General features: G+C 42.9%; 1 protein-coding gene across 2 annotated transcripts; it reads right to left on the bottom strand.

The window, feature by feature from the left end:
* Positions 1-11,949: 11,949 nt before the first annotated feature.
* LOC121781244 (BRISC and BRCA1-A complex member 2-like) lies at positions 11,950-17,061 on the bottom strand. 2 transcript variants are annotated; one of them, XM_042178968.1, is made up of 13 exons: positions 16,849-17,058; positions 16,621-16,708; positions 16,344-16,518; positions 16,146-16,236; positions 14,986-15,021; positions 14,757-14,855; positions 14,091-14,221; positions 13,883-13,931; positions 13,704-13,793; positions 13,538-13,591; positions 12,607-12,672; positions 12,318-12,415; positions 11,950-12,219 (listed from the first exon to the last, which is right to left on the bottom strand). In XM_042178968.1, the coding sequence occupies exons 1-13, from the start codon at positions 16,924-16,926 to the stop codon at positions 12,156-12,158; spliced, it is 1,119 nt and encodes a 372-aa protein (XP_042034902.1). In that variant the 5' UTR covers positions 16,927-17,058; the 3' UTR covers positions 11,950-12,155. The 2 variants fall into 2 exon arrangements, with proteins under 2 accessions (XP_042034902.1, XP_042034903.1); XM_042178969.1 differs by lacking the exon at positions 11,950-12,219 and having other exon boundaries at positions 12,397-12,484; positions 16,849-17,061.
* Positions 17,062-17,494: the final 433 nt, after the last annotated feature.

Here is a 17,494-nt window from a genome sequence, read left to right as displayed (position 1 = left end):
CAACGGTGACAAGGGGCGTGGCCACACCCCAGGTCAACTAGACCGGCCAACTTGCTCTCAGATGGCTCCCAGTCTCGTGTACACTAGCCTCAGGGTTCGCAGCCCAACAGACCCGAATTCGATTAAACATATGTGGTAAACCACTTCAGATAGGTTTCAAATCAAAACAATTGGCAAGACAAACAGTTCACCTCCATAAACATTTCCGGAACAAAGTCCGTATTTAAAGATAACCCACATAAAAGTAGGGTAGAAAAGCCCACCTCGATTGCTTAGCTTTTAAAATAGTTCCCTTCAACCACACTTTCCTCGTAAAAGATCACCCTTTTGAAAGATAAATAAATCATGATTAGAGTCAGGGTAGACGATGTTTAACGACAATGCATGATTCCTACATGGACGACTTCAACATCTAGCACGTTACACGTACACACACTTAACAACATCTTATAAGTCAAACACACAAAGTCACACGTTCGAAACACACCCCGCACGCACCCGATACGCAAACGACGTACCCAAAACGCGCACACGTCACGCACACACAGCACTCAAACTCCTGGCACACCCACACTGCACAAACGGCTCACCTGGCTCGGAACAGGTTCGGGAAAAAGGCTCGGCGTCTCGGCCTGGCTCGGTACCTCGGCCGGCTGTCTCGGCCGCCTGTGTCTCGGCACCTCGGCCGACCATCTCGGCCGCCTGCTCGGCACCTCGGCCGACCGTCTCGGCCGTCCGGCTCGGCACCTCGGCCGACCGTCTCGGCCGTCCGGCTCGGCACCTCGGCCGACCGTCTCGGCCGCCTGTTCGGCACCTCGGCCGACCATCTCGGCCGTCCGGCTCGGCACCTCGGCCGACCACCTCGGCCGCCTGCTCGGCACCTCGGCCGACCATCTCGGCCGCCTGCTCGGCACCTCGGCCGACCATCTCGGCCGCCTGCTCGGCACCTCGGCCGACCATCTCGGCCGTCTGCTCGGCACCTAGTTTACACCCCTTTTCCTCTGACCCCCGATTCTCAAACCCTATACGACAAACACACCACGCATTCTACATCCCAAAACACACCCAAACACCTAGGATCATCCCTTCCAGACTCTCCACAAATCTGCCCTAGGCTGAACCCTACAACTCTCGGCCAACACACATGAAAACTCTCGAACCAAACACTGATTTTCCCGAGCCATCTCTTGGTCAAACACACCCACATTCATCACAAAAACATAGCACTCAGAATCACGCCAATTGCACATGAAAACATCTCCCAAAAACATACAACTCGCGAAACTGCGCAGTTTACTTGCAAAAATCATAATAAAATCATACGACATCCAATGAAGCTGAAATTTACACACCACACCGAAGACACATCCAAGTTTATACGGTTAAAATTTCGTACCAAAAGGAGATCGTTTGCTCAGTCAAAACGGGGTCGGAACCCACTGTCAGTTACTATCAAAACATGCTTGACAACAACACATAATCACAAAACCTATTCAGCATCTAAACCTTCCCAAAAACGTCCTACATGCATGTTTTTTCGAATTTAACAAGGGTTAGGGTTTGGGTTACCTTTCCCGGATAGTTCAAACGTAATTCGAGCGGTTTACTTCTTCCTCCGACTCCGATTCACAACGAGCGAGCGTAACACCTTGAAGAATTCAAGATGATGATGAGGGGGAATGAATGGGGAAAGGTAAACCGAGAGGGAGGAGGGCGAGAGAGCTTACCGGTGAGAGCACACTTCGAGAGAGATGAGCGCTTGAGAGAGAGACCGAGAAGAGAAAAAGTATGGAAAAGAGGGGGGGTATCGGTTATGAGGGAGTGGGGGAGGTTGAGAGATTTGTGGGGAGAGGGGGAGGGGTTTCGAAAAAGAGAGAGGGAGAGGGAGAGAAAAACCGAGAGAGAGGGGGGGTTTAATTTATTAATTAAGATATTAATTTGCTTTTCAAATAACCATAAAACTAAATATTCACACCCATAAATAATATAAAACAAATAAAACATACCACACCATATCTTAAACAAGATATTCACAAAAAGCAAACACCCCTTAAATAAAAAAAAACGGACATTACATTCCTCCCACCTTAAAAAAAATTTCGTCCCGAAATTTCGTCCAAGATCATTCAAACAGCTCCGGAAACTTCTCTCTCATCTTATCTTCTAATTCCCATGTTGCTTCCTCGACTCCATGATTCCTCCACCGTACCTTCACCGAAACAATTGACTTATTCCTCAATTCTTGCACCCTTCGATCCAAAATAGCCTCGGGCTTCTCCTCATAACTTAGATCGGGATTTAGGACCATCATCTCTTCTTGGTGAACTATGTGTGTGGGGTCAAACACGTACTTCCTCAATTGTGACACATGGAAGACGTTGTGCACATTTCCAAAGCTTGGTGGTAAGGCCAATCTGTATGCTACCACGCCGACTCTATCCAAAATCTCATACGGTCCGATAAATCGAGGTCTCAGCTTTCCTTTCACACCAAAACGAGTTATTCCCTTAGAAGGGGAAACTTTCAGAAAGACCTTTTCTCCGACCTCGAATTGTAAATCGGTCCTTCGAACATCCGCATAAGATTTCTGCCGATCCTGTGCCTCCTTGATCCTCCCACGGATTTGTCGGACAATCTCTATCATCTCTTCTACAGAGTCTGGTCCGAGAATTCTTCTCTCACCCACTTCATCCCAATAAAGTGGCGATCTACACTTCCTTCCATACAATGCCTCGTATGGAGCCATCTTGATCGTCGCCTGGTAACTATTATTGTACGCAAACTCAACCAATGGCAACACTTCTTCCCAACCCCAGCCTCGATCAAGCACCACGGCTCGTAGCATATCCTCTAAGGCTTGTATTGTTCTCTCCGACTGCCCGTCGGTTTGTGGGTGGAAAGCTGTACTGAAATTCAACTTAGTCCCCAACTCGCGCTGCAGGCTTGTCCAAAATCTAGAAGTGAATTTAGCATCACGATCAGATGTGATTGTCGCTGGAACTCCATGCAAGCGTATAATTTCCCGCACATATATCTTAGCCAACTGATCGGATCCATAAGTGGCACGAACCGGCACAAAATGGGCAGATTTGGTGAGGCGATCTATAATCACCCAAATCACCGTGTTCCCTCGCTGGGATTTTGGCAGTCCTACCACAAAGTCCATTGCAATATGTTCCCACTTCCATTCCGGAATCTCGAGGGGTTGCAATTTCCCATAGGGCCGTTGGTGTAGCGCCTTTACTTGTTGACATGCCAGGCATCTCTCCACAAATGCCGCAACATGCTTTTTCATACCGTTCCACCAAAACTGTCTTTTCAAGTCTTGATACATTTTGGTGCTCCCTGGATGAGCAGCGTATGGGGTTTCATGTGCTTCTCTCATGATTTCCATCCTCAGGCCTTCATCCTTAGGCACACACAACCTTCCCTTGTAGGTGAGACCGTTATCCGCTGCCTCACGGAAACTTCCGGGTTCACCCGTCCTCACTTCTGAGCGAATCTTTTCTAGTAACGTATCTCGCCGTTGAGCTTCTACAATTCTGGCTCTTAAGTCGGGTTCCATTACCAACGTGGCTACTATTCCTTCCACAGTCTCGGGTATTCTCACTACTTCCAACCACATCTTACTGAACTCTTGGATTAAACTCTCCTCGATAGTAAGAAAGGTGGCCAGCTGAGATTGAGACTTCCTACTAAGAGCATCGGCCACTACGTTTGCTTTTCCCGGATGGTAATTTATACCACAATCGTAGTCCTTTACCAACTCGAGCCACCTACGTTGGCGCATGTTCAACTCCTTTTGCTCAAAGAAGTACTTTAGACTCTTATGGTCCGTGTATATCTCACAACGGACTCCATAAAGATGATGTCTCCAGATCTTCAAAGCATGTACCACGGCTGCCAGTTCCAGGTCATGTGTCGGATAGTTCAGCTCATGGGGCTTCAATTGTCTCGATGCATATGCAATCACTTTCCCCTTCTGCATAAGCACACATCCAAGTCCCACCTTCGACGCATCCGTATACACTGCATAGTCAGTCTCTGGCTCTGGCACGGCTAGGATTGGTGCGGTGGTCAATTTCTCCTTCAACAACTGAAAGCTCGCCTCACATTCTGGTGTCCAAATCATCTTGACTCCCTTTTTCAGTTGTTGCGTCATTGGCCTTGCTATCTTCGAGAATCCCTCGATGAATCTTCGATAATAGCCCGCCAGTCCTAAAAAGCTTCGGATTTCGTTTTGTGTAGAAGGTGACTTCCACTCCTGCACCGCTTCCACCTTGGCCGGGCCCACACGAATTCCATCTGAGGTTACTACATGTCCCAGAAAATTCACTTCCTTGAGCAAAAACTCGCATTTACTGAACTTGGCATATAGTTTCTCGTCCCTTAGAGTTGCTAGGACGGTTCTCAAGTGCTCTTTGTGCTCCTCCTCGTTCTTTGAGTAAACAAGCACATCATCGATGAAAACTAGGACAAACCGATCCAGAAATGGATGGAACACGCGGTTCATAAGGTCCATGAACACTGCCGGGGCGTTCGTCAGTCCAAAAGGCATCACGACGAACTCATAATGACCATACCTTGTTCGAAAGGCTGTCTTGGGTACATCTTCTCGCCGAACCCTCAGCTGATGGTACCCAGACCTCAAATCCATCTTAGAGAAGACTCCTGCCCCTCGAAGTTGGTCAAACAAGTCGTCTATCCTTGGTAGTGGATACTTGTTCTTCAGCGTCAGTTTGTTTAGCTCCCGATAGTCGATGCACATCCTCATCGTTCCATCCTTCTTCTTGACAAACAACACTGGTGCTCCCCATGGCGACACGCTAGGTCTAATAAATCCCAATTCCAGCAGCTCTTGCAGTTGCACCTTAAGCTCCTCCAACTCTTTTGGCGCCATCCTATAAGGTGCTTTGGATATTGGTGCCGATCCGGGCTCCAGATCGATCGTGAATTCTACCTGCCTGTCGGGTGGGGGTCCCGGCAATGCATCGGGGAAGACATCGGGATATTCCCTTACTATCGCCACATCTTCTATCTTCCTGTCTTTCTTCTCCTCCCCGTTCAAATAGACAAGGTACGCTGGACATCCCTTCCTCATCATTGTAGTGGCTTGCAGCGCAGAGACAATGGACTTGCGTCGGCTCAATGGGATTCCGTGAAACTTCGTCGGCTCCTTTCCGGGGGTTTCAAACGAGATTTCCCTTTCTCTACAATGAAGGGTAACGTGGTTCTCCGCTAACCAATCCATACCCAAGATTATGTCTACGCTACCCATCGTCATTATTTGCAAATTATGAGCCACTAAACTGAGTTCACCTATTCCAAAGTTCACACATGCACAAGATCGGGATATATCTATAGTCCCGCCTACCGGTGAGGTCACACTCATAGTGGGTTCGGTCTTAACAGTAGGTAATTCCAAAGTATCCACACAAGACGTTGATATAAAGGAATGCGACGCACCCGTATCAAACAAGACAACTATAGGCATATTGAGAAGTGTGCCCATACCTGCCAAGTTTCCTTGCCCAAAGGTTTCTTTCCCGTTTGCCGGCTGCTTCCCCTTCAAGGCGTAGGCCCTTGCTTGCGATGGTAATCCTTGGCGGCGTTGTTGCGGTGGAGGTGCAGGTAGTGCCTGGGATTGTGGACGGAAACCTAGCTGGTTCTGTCTCGTTCCCGTTCCCATGTTCTTATTTGGGCAGCTTCGGAAGTAATGGCCACTTCCACCACAGTTGAAGCACCTAGGGTCTCGACACTCCCCGGCATGGTACTTGAAGCACCTTCCACATTGAGGGTTCCTCGGCGGAAAGTTTGCCCTCGGTTGGAAAGTATTCTGTCTCCCGCCATTGTAGGGTGGGTTCCTCATGTGTTGTGGCCTCTTACCACCATACTGAGCCTGGTCACCATCCCACCTCCTCTTCTCTTGGTGGCCTGACTGAGCTTGTAGGGGTGTCGCGTTTGTTGTTGCCACAACTCTTGGCTTAGGGAGTGCATCTTCCACGTCCAGTGCACAAGTCAAGATCTCCGAGTAGGAGAGTTCTCCTCGACAGGCCAATGCGGCCTTTATCTCATCTCTGAGCCCGGCCCGGAACTTCACCGCCCATTTCTCATCGGTGTCCATCAACTCGGGCGCATATCGTGCCATCTGCGCGAGGGCTCGGTCATACTCGGTTACAGTCATTCGACCTTGGCTTAGCGTGTGGAATTCTACCACCTTGGCTCGTCTGTACGTCTTTGGAACATACTTGTTATCGATCTCTACTTTAAACTCCTCCCATGTTAGCGCTTCCAGGCGTGCAGGATCCATAGTTCTCTGCCGAGTCTCCCACCAGTAATCGGCAGCACCTGATAATTGAAAGGTAGCGCCAGCAATGCGCTCCCTATCTGTGCACTCCATGACCCTGAAGATACGCTCGAGGCCGCGTATCCACTCTTCCGCTTTTGATGGATCTCCTTGTCCATCGAATTTAGGAGGATTCTGCCTGGAGAACATAACTATGAATCTTTCTTGTTGAGGCGGGGGTGGAGGTGGTGGTGGCGGTGGTGGTGGAGGTGGTGCCTCCACGTTGGGTCCTTGTCGTGGTTGGCGTGCACGTCTTGGCGGCATTCTGATTCAATATCCAAAAAGTGTTACTACAATTCTCATCCAAAATTACCACTTTCTCAAAATTTTCTTATAAAATCTTCATGTAGTATAAGATGCAACACATAGGATATATATATCAAAATCCAAATTCTCATTAAAAGAAAGGAGGTCAAACGTTGTTCTCAAGAGCAGATCGTACTGAAAACAAAAACTGAAGATTTTAGATGGATCAGTCAAAAAGGGGTCGGAACCCACCGCCAGTCACCACCAAAAACATACTCAACATAAACACATAGCCACAAATCCTATTCAGCATCTAAAACACTCGAATTCGTCCTAAATGCATGTGGTTCGGAATTGGTATGAAAATAGGGTTTTGGGCTACCTTTCTCGGAGAGTTCAATTGTAGTTCGAAAGCTTTCCCTTCTCCGACTCCGATTCAATACGAGAGAGAGTAACACCTTGATGAATCCAAGAAATCGATGAGAGGGAGTGAATGAGGAAAAGTGAGAACCGAGAGGGAGAAAGAGAGAAACCTTACCGTGATGTTGAGAGTGATTGAGGGAGAGAATGAGAGAAACCGATGTGAGGGAGAGAATGAGAGGAAGTGTATCGGTTAAGTGGGAGTGGGGAGAGGTTGAGAAAGTAGTGGGGAGAGGGGGAGAGATTTCGAAAGAGAGAGAGAGAGAAAATTAGCTAATTAGGGTATTTAATTCATAGCTTAATTAATTATCCCAAAAACATTTTGCTTAGGTAAATACTCATATCCCCAAAAATAATATAAATCAATTAAGACTTACCATACCATATCTTAAACAAGATATTCACAAAATTCATTCCTTAAAAAAAACAATATTCAACAATTTTTTTCGGATATTACATTCCTCCCACCTTAAAAAAAAATTTCGTCCCGAAATTTTCCTAGATCACTCAAACAAACCTGGGTACTTATCTTTCATCTTATCCTCTAATTCCCACGTTGCTTCTTCGACTCCATGATTCCTCCATCGTACTTTCACCGAAACAATTGACTTATTCCTCAATTCTTGCACCCTTCGATCCAAAATGGCCTCGGGCTTCTCCTCATAGCTTAGATCGGGATTTAGGATCATCATCTCTTCTTGGTGAACTATGTGTGTGGGGTCAAACACATACTTCCTCAATTGTGACACATGGAAGACATTGTGCACATTTCCCACGCTTGGTGGTAGAGCCAATCTATAGGCTACCGCACCGACTCTATCCAAAATCTCATACGGTCCGATAAATCGGGGTCTCAGCTTTCCTTTCACTCCAAAACGAGTTATTCCTTTAGAAGGGGCAACCTTCAGAAAAACTTTCTCTCCAGATTCGAATTGTAGATCGGTCCTCCGAGCATCGGCGTATGATTTCTGTCGATCCTGCGCCTCCTTGATCCTCCCACGGATTTGTCAAACAATCTCTATCATCTCTTCTACAGAGTCTGGTCCGAGAATTCTTCTCTCACCCACTTCATCCCAATAAAGTGGCGATCTACACTTCTTTCCATACAATGCCTCATATGGAGCCATCTTGATAGTCGCTTGGTAACTATTATTGTAAGCGAACTCAACCAATGGCAATACTTCTTCCCAACCCCAGCCTCGATCTAGCACCACGGCCCGCAGCATATCTTCTAAGGTCTGTATCGTTCTCTCTGACTGCCCATCGGTTTGTGGGTGGAAGGCAGTACTAATGTAATGTCCGTTTTTTTTTTATTTAAGGGGTGTTTGGTTTTTGTGAATATCTTGTTTAAGATATGGTGTGGTATGTTTTATTTGTTTTATATTATTTATGGGTGTGAATATTTAGTTTTATGGTTATTTGAAAAGCAAATTAATATTTTAATTAATAAATTAAACCCCCCCTCTCTCTCGGTTTTTCTCTCCCTCTCCCTCTCTCTTTTTCGAAACCCCTCCCCCTCTCCCCACAAATCTCTCAACCTCCCCCACTCCCTCATAACCGATACCCCCCCTCTTTTCCATACTTTTTCTCTTCTCGGTCTCTCTCTCAAGCGCTCATCTCTCTCGAAGTGTGCTCTCACCGGTAAGCTCTCTCGCCCTCCTCCCTCTCGGTTTACCTTTCCCCATTCATTCCCCCTCATCATCATCTTGAATTCTTCAAGGTGTTATGCTCGCTCGTTGTGAATCGGAGTCGGAGGAAGAAGTAAACCGCTCGAATTACGTTTGAACTATCCGGGAAAGGTAACCCAAACCCTAACCCTTGTTAAATTCGAAAAACATGCATGTAGGACGTTTTTGGGAAGGTTTAGATGCTGAGTAGATTTTGTGATTATGTGTTGTTGTCGATCATGTTTTGATAGTAACTGACAGTGGGTTCCGACCCCGTTTTGACTGAGCAAACGATCTCCTTTTGGTACGAAATTTTTAACCGTATAAACTTGGATGTGTCTTCGGTGTGGTGTGTAAATTTCAGCTTCATTGGATGTCGTATGATTTTATTATGATTTTTGCAAGTAGACTGCGCAGATTCGCGAGTTGTATGTTTTTGGGAGATGTTTTCATGTGCTTTGGGTGTGTTTCGGAGTGTTGTGTTTTGTGAAGTATGTGGGTGTGTTTGGCCAAGAGATGGCTCGGGAAAATCAGTGTTTGGTTCGAGAGTTTTCGTGTGTGTTGGCCGAGAGTTGTAGGGTTCAGCCTAGGGCAGATTTGTGGAGAGTCTGGAAGGGATGATCCTAGGTGTTTGGGTGTGTTTTGGGATGTAGAATGCGTGGTGTGTTTGTCGTATAGGGTTTGAGAATCGGGGGTCAGAGGAAAAGGGGTGTAAACTAGGTGCCGAGCAGACGGCCGAGATGGTCGGCCGAGGTGCCGAGCAGGCGGCCGAGATGGTCGGCCGAGGTGCCGAGCAGGCGGCCGAGATGGTCGGCCGAGGTGCCGAGCAGGCGGCCGAGGTGGTCGGCCGAGGTGCCGAGCCGGACGGCCGAGATGGTCGGCCGAGGTGCCGAACAGGCGGCCGAGACGGTCGGCCGAGGTGCCGAGCCGGACGGCCGAGATGGTCGGCCGAGGTGCCGAGCCGGACGGCCGAGACGGTCGGCCGAGGTGCCGAGCAGGCGGCCGAGATGGTCGGCCGAGGTGCCGAGACACAGGCGGCCGAGACAGCCGGCCGAGGTACCGAGCCAGGCCGAGACGCCGAGCCTTTTTCCCGAACCTGTTCCGAGCCAGGTGAGCCGTTTGTGCAGTGTGGGTGTGCCAGGAGTTTGAGTGCTGTGTGTGCGTGACGTGTGCGCGTTTTGGGTACGTCGTTTGCGTATCGGGTGCGTGCGGGGTGTGTTTCGAACGTGTGACTTTGTGTGTTTGACTTATAAGATGTTGTTAAGTGTGTGTACGTGTAACGTGCTAGATGTTGAAGTCGTCTATGTAGGAATCATGCATTGTCGTTAAACATCGTCTACCCTGACTCTAATCATGATTTATTTATCTTTCAAAAGGGTGATCTTTTACGAGGAAAGTGTGGTTGAAGGGAACTATTTTAAAAGCTAAGCAATCGAGGTGGGCTTTTCTACCCTACTTTTATGTGGGTTATCTTTAAATACGGACTTTGTTCCGGAAATGTTTATGGAGGTGAACTGTTTGTCTTGCCAATTGTTTTGATTTGAAACCTATCTGAAGTGGTTTACCACATATGTTTAATCGAATTCGGGTCTGTTGGGCTGCGAACCCTCAGGCTAGTGTACACGAGACTGGGAGCCATCTGAGAGCAAGTTGGCCGGTCTAGTTGACCTGGGGTGTGGCCACGCCCCTTGTCACCGTTGGAACAGATAGTGTATGATTGTGGGAATAAGGGTGGCAATATCTGAAAATGACTGCGCAGTCGAATTTATGAAATATATTTTGTGTACTTGGGTTATTTTCTTACACTTAAAACCCCAAGGTTACACTGATGTGGCTTGACAAACTATGATTTTGGCGTGTGTCCACTGAGTGCAATAAGTACTCAGCCCTGCATGTTGTTTTCTTAATGTGCAGGTTGAGCGGCGATGGGGATGACGGATGTTGAGCAGTGAAAGCCAAATGAGTGTTTTACTTGGTCTTTTGGATGGTGTCGTGTCGTCATACCCGGCATCATCTGTCTTTTGGTCTTTTCCGCTGCTTTGTAATCCGATACATTGTTTTTATTTAACTCTGTTTACATTAACTTTAGTAATGTCTTCTTAGTACAATGTTTGAAGTGAACTTCTTTTTAATAAATGTTTTTGGGTCAAATATTCCTGTTCTCCCCATTTAGGACGAATTCGAGTGTTTTAGATGCTGAATAGGATTTGTGGCTATGTGTTTATGTTGAGTATGTTTTTGGTGGTGACTGGCGGTGGGTTCCTTAAAAAAAACAATATTCAACATTTTTTTTTTCGGATATTACAGATATAGTTTTATATGTAGCATAAACCGCGAAAAATGTTTTCATTATCACCTGAACTAGAGAGATTGTTAATTAAATTCAACAATATCAATAACAAATGAATAACAATGTGTAGTAATTTTTTTATCGTTTATAATAAACTTCGTTCAATTGATAACATTGTCAGTGATGTAAATACAAAGTTTTGACATATATATTACTCAATTATTTCGAATTGAGCCTTGATCAAGATTTAGGGAAACTGTGACAATAGTCTTTTCCGGTCCTTTCTAGTAAACTGCATGCATCATTGTGCATAAATCAAGCCATTATAATTATGAAAACAAGCTGAAAAATAACTGCAAATTTGACATTATTATTGTTGGTGTCTATAGTTAAAAACATTTTTTAAAAGTTTCTGGGTAGAATAGATTTTTTTCCAAAGTTCAACCCATAAAAAACTAAATCGAAATCTCAGCTATAGTAAAAACTTTTCTAGAATTTTATAAGTAATGTCTCATTTCTCCTTTTTTTCCATTGGTCAATAAATGTCTCATTTCACTTTTATTATATTTGGCAAGGGGATCTATATTCCACTAATTCACTCCACTCATATTTTGTACATAATTGAAACTTACATTCTATTAACTTTTTCTACCACTTTCTTTTATAAATTCAAATATTTTTTTAAATTCAAGCCAGTGAAAAATGAGACATGGCGGAGGAAGGAGTATAAAATAGAGTGAATTATAAAAAACAGCACTCAGCAGTCATCATCTTTTAGTTTGGACCCCAAAGTTCTGTAATGTTTCTTTATCCATATGGAAAATTTAAATTCATAAAATTTGTAATTGCTGTAAATTTTAATTTGCAGTTTTTTTTTATAGAATATGGCAATTGCCTAGATTACTTTCTCAAAACTAGCTTCTATGGCTAAGTCAATTTCTCAAAACGTAAAAAGCTTCAAGACTGCTGCTTACTGAAGCTGATCTGATAATTGGTTTTCTTTTTTCTTCAAAACGGTCTTGTTTCTCTTGAAGCACATAGGAAACATACTTATAGCAAGGATACATAATTACGAACAATACAATCGGATCACCAGTTGAAGCAATAGAGACGAGGGAAGAGCGTTCGTGTGTGGTACAAGCCTCCTCAACGGGCTCAAAACTAGAGGCGAAGGGAGTATCACCCCTCATTGTTGATTCAACTGATTGCAATACTTTTTGAAATTCAAGGCCTCATCAGCCAGAAAGTCACTGCCACAACAAATACACCGGAATGTTATCAAGAACACTCAAGGATATGTTAAAAAGTTACTAATTCTTTTCTTCGCCTCTTCAAAAACACTACTTACAAGATCCGATCCGCCTTCTCTGATGAATTCCATCTAGGACTCCATGGATATTCTGATAGAGTAGGTGACTTGACAGGTGCCCCGTGTGAATTGAAATGCTGCAGATGCATAAGCTAACTTCATCAATTTATAGTACGGGTGAGAGATGGCATAGGCAAATACTGGAACTGCTACCAAATGACAAATGCATAGAAGGTTAAGGTAGATTCCATAACTCGGGCAAATCAGCCACGCTAAACTAAGGAAATACTCTAAAATAGGATTTGCTGTGTTTGGAAAGAGTTCTTGCCTGAGAACTCTGAAGTACTAAAGCTGGCTGCTGCTTCGGGAACTGAAGAGAGAGAGTGAAATGAACCTGACAAGAAAAGGTTCAAAGAATTCAAAGTCCATCACTGTATAGTAAATTGGTGTGGCTGTTTTCAAGCAAACAGCGAGCAAAATCATAACGGTTTATCACTTATCAGACCAACATAACTAGCGGTATAACATCCACAATCATATTAAATGTACAAAAATGTTCAGGGCAGTGAGGCCAATCCTTTTCATGTTCATTGAAGTAAACTAGGTTAGAACCGTGGGTGGAGTAGAGAAGCCGAACAGCAGGAAAAGTTGAAACAATAGTGTACAAACCTTTAGAAAAAATCAGTTAGAAAATGACCACATGGTAATGAGAGTCGCAGAAGCTAGAAAACGTCGTTATTATTGCCCTTGTTCCTCTAGACTCATCATGACAATTAATATAGTATCAATACAAGTATCAAGATAGATCCATCTAAAAGTTAAGGAAAAAATTGCATGGATAAAAGGCTCATAAAATGGGAGAAAAACCCGAACACAAAAAATATGAGGAAAAACAAGAAGTTTTCATCTGACATTCCGTAGATGGTAAAGTCATTTAGAGAAGAAAGAGACATTGTTTTTACATCAACTTTAATCAAACAGGACTCGTCACTTCCTGGTATTCCTTTGAGGATGTGAAGTTTTCAATCCATGTATCTTGGAAAGATCAGGCAAGGGAGAGATAAAAGCCAAATATGTTCAATTTACCCCAAAGAAATGTGAACCGTGACTTCAGTGCATATAAATAATCACTGAAAATGCACATGGAAGATTTTGATTGGTAGTAGTTACCAGTAGAAACTTAGTCTCAGAGAATTGAACTAGGATTGTCGAAGAAGCAACACAAAACAGGAAGTATAGAGTCAGCTAGAATATCCTACCTGAAATGTGAACACTCCAGATGAACATAAGAACGTTGCTTTCCTGCAAAAGACCTGGTATGAATTATGAAAGCAGAGCTGATCAGTTTTATATTAACATGAATCAGCCGCTTATAAACAAATTCCAACAATATAAGTTTACTTGGTCAAGGTAAAAGAGTCAAACCGGATCAGCTTCAATTGGCCTTCCAAGATGAGGTGCCAATGACTGGATAAACTTCCTTCTTATTTCAATGGATGAGACTGCATCTTTAATCTGTCAGTGAGAGAAGGGAAGTATTTATTAATATTAGCTTGCACTAAATTATGTTGTCAAACATTACAAATAGAAAAGTTGTAGCAAACCTGTGAGTTCAGCATTTGTTCCAAATTTGGAAGATATTCAGCTGTGCACCTGGAACGGTATGCATAGATCATATAGATAAAAAGGACACCACAAAGGTCACACACGTATAATAAGGAAATGTCGGTGTTTCATACACGACATTTATACAAAACCCAATCTAAGAATCTAACTAAAAAGAACATATACTCAAATGAAACATAAACTTACATCCCGTCCATCCAAGTAGGAAGTTTCAAATCTTCAGTAGAAAACAAGGCTTTCAATTCCGGAGAAGAAATCAACTTTAGACGTGGAGGTGGTGGTACAGAAGAATACTTTTTACCAACAGGAAATATAACCTATCAACATTACAGAATAAATCTTGGTCAATAAATGGAAGATGAGTCAGATGACTGAATATAGTTAGTATAAGGAAAACAACAAAGTGAATATTGTAAATTGCATAGTCTACTCTGTATCCTGAAACTATGTTAGTAAAGATCATTGTAATAAGCAGTCAAACAATTAAAGAAGGTATAGTGGGTGGGTCTGGGTCAATTAGAAGTATGGCTCAAAGGCTCTAACAGTTTCATTGATTGCTGATTCGTAGCCGCTGTGTACCTTAGGACAAACCATGTTTAACTATTATCTACCCTACTCTTTCCACCAACAACAGTGGAGTGCTTATCTGGATTCTCCTTTTCTTTCTGCCCTGATTTCTTTAACATCATTAAGTAAGGCAAAAATGAAGATGCCAACGTCGATTCTCGTCCGTTTTTTGCTTAATCATGCCAATGTCATTTAGGTTATTAAGAAACTGATATTAATTTAAAGCACCGAATCATTTCTTCTACTTATAAGAGGCTTAAGGACAACCGACTTTGCAATACCAACCTGTAAGTATACTTTCTGTGGATGTCTCCAGGTGGATCCTGCAACCAATCTATTTAAATCCATATCCAGTAAAGGCACTGCAAACTTAACCTCCTCTGGCTACGCTACAATCAAATGGCAAAAATGCCACCAGCCAAGTTAGAGGAAATATATCAGTAAGATTCTCAAACAATACAAGAAAGGGAAAAGGTTATGATAGGACCTAAACACAGTTATCATATTCAGTTACCTTGTCGGTCCCTAAACTCATAAGCATCTCAATTCCCTGTAAAAGAATGCAGATTATGAGAACTTATTGAGACATGAAACTTCTGCAAGAAACAAAAAAGAGAGATATGTTCTAAACTTCTAATGAAAAACCAATTCGGAAGCAGTTTCTAAAACAGATCAGCAACTCATGGAGAGCTCCATAAGATCCTAAATATCCAATATACACAAATGGATATATCAGTACATTTATAGAAATAGAACATGAGCCATAAGAACTAATGCTTACAGGCATCCAAATTTCACAGGAAATTTAAAAGAAAATTATGCAGTGTTGGTTTAAATTAGTTATTCACAAAATTGTTCACCTGACATGATTAGTAACTTCCAATCTGACACCTAAATACCTAATGCCCTCCGACAGCAAAGTTCCAGCCATTGTTTAAAGTAAGTACACATCAGGGAAGAAAGAATTAGAGACATTTGCAGGTAAAAAATTATACCACATTTCGGAATCAAAAAAAGCCAAATGCTTTGTTGTAATTGCAACACAAGATATTTTTGCAGAAAATGTTGTGCAGAGGGTTGATAAGAAGTTTCCCCTCCAAAGTCCAACCAGTAGGTCTGGGGTTGGGGTCACCCAGTGTGCGTGAGTGGGGGTGTGTGAGTTGAACTCAAAAAAAGTGCAAGCAAATTTTAAAAATGGTACTTTATTGATCTTAAATAAGACATTTAGTAACACAACTGTGCATCTAGCATTTACAGAACAACAAGCTGCAGCTTAATAAAGTTGACAAGGCATTGGAAAAGCCTAAACTCTGAGGATACAGACATGATTAAGCAACATGATGTGTGTACACATGGAAAAAACATTAAAGCATTATTAATTCATTGTAGTCCTTAATAACAAGGAATAATGATTGCATGTGCCCTGAGATACTGGGATTGTAACTACAGAATCATCCTAATGCAAATCCCTAACTGAAAATTGAAGGGCAGAAGAATATAACATAAATTTGAGCTACATTAGAAGAACACAAAATCACATGCAAATGAAGACAGGAGAAACTAAATGCACCAGAAGGTCAGAAAGACCAGACCAGACCAGACACTACTTGTAAATCTGAAAAACAGATAGCAATATTGCATATGGTAAGTCGTTTCTTTCAAAAACGAACTAACCTCTCTCGAAAGCATCGTACTGATTTCGAATTTCACTCTCTCATCATCAACCTCACCAATCCGTCTCCTTTGGTATTCCATATATGCATCCCTGCAACATTAATTCAGAAAGGAGACAAACACCTCATAAGTAGAATACAAGAAATTCGTCTTCCTCCCTTGAATTTCAGTCAGATGTAAACAACAACAAAAAATCACCTTAGCTCAACAATAAGAGAATGTAGCTGAGATGGATCCCTACTATTCCAATTGGCCAAACTATTTTTACTAGATTTTCCAGTGCCACCGGCATACGGCTGGAAACCTTCATCTTCAGGACCAAATATCACATCAGGTGCGGCCAACGGATACATAGCATTGAATGTAACATCCCCTAATTTCAACAATCAAATTTCAGAATTCCAAATGTGAACAAAATTAGGCCACAGAAAACGCAAAATTCAAAAGAATATAGAATCAAAATGGTCTCACTCACATTTTATGTGGTCAAGGCAGTACGGGATAGCTAGAGTGAAGCGATCAAGGAAGTTAGGGTTTTTGCATCCCGACCACATTTGCTCAACCTGCAACGTCATTTCATCTTCTAGCTGAATTAATGCTTCACTTATTCAAATGTGATCAAATTCGTCTGATAAAAACGGTAAAGCTACACATGGAGAAAAGTGCTTTACATTTATGTTTTTCAGAGCAACAAGGTGCGTACCTTGACGGAGAAAGGGCAGTGACTGAGGAGGTAATTGATTTGGGCGGAGATGAGCGGCGGCACGGTATCTATCGCCATGGCTCCGGTGGTAAAGCGGAAAAGCTTAGAAGCTGAGGTTCAAACCAGTGGAAGATGATGAAGAAGAAGGGTTTTGAAATTGGTGGTTAAATTTGATGTCTTTTCATAATATGGTATGGTATTAGAATTATTTTTCGATTTTCGATTTTCGATTTTTTTGCTATTTTTCTCTTTATTTTTTCTTATTATTTCCCTCACAGTTATGAATTGATCAATATTTTCACCCCCAATTCTGATATCTCAGCACTCATGTCATGTGTGATGATATATGGTGTCATGATGTCATCTGAGTGAGATGATATCAGAATTTTTGTTTGCTGTATATTTTAGTCAATTGCAAAGTTTGAATCTTTTATGGCTTCTGCTGGTCTCATTCTTTTATGGTAATTATTTTTCGTCTTTTGTTTTATAGAATCAGTGAAAAAGTATGTGTTATTAAAGTATAACAAGATTGTTTTAGTTATTGGAAATTTGTTTTAAGTGTTATTAGCGGTGACGATGTTCCTCGTCCCATACTCCCAGTTATGAGATATGGAGTAGTTTTTTTTAGGCATCTATCATCTAACAT

Source organism: Salvia splendens, chromosome 20 (assembly GCF_004379255.2).
Source record: "Salvia splendens isolate huo1 chromosome 20, SspV2, whole genome shotgun sequence".
NCBI classification, from domain to species: domain Eukaryota; kingdom Viridiplantae; phylum Streptophyta; class Magnoliopsida; order Lamiales; family Lamiaceae; genus Salvia; species Salvia splendens.
The sequence above is the reverse complement of the archived record's forward strand: the minus strand, read 5'-3'. Positions and strand labels throughout refer to the sequence as shown.

Bases quoted from the DNA above. Each gene is read 5' to 3' on its own strand.
- LOC121781244 (XM_042178968.1), bottom strand. From the start codon at position 16,926: ATGGCGATAGATACCGTGCCGCCGCTCATCTCCGCCCAAATCAATTAC. The intron at 14,222-14,756 runs GTTGGTATTGCA...TAATGTTGATAG, and splicing joins CACAGAAAGTATACTTACAG to GTTATATTTCCTGTTGGTAA. The intron at 13,794-13,882 runs GTTTGCTACAAC...TCTCACTGACAG, and splicing joins AACAAATGCTGAACTCACAG to ATTAAAGATGCAGTCTCATC.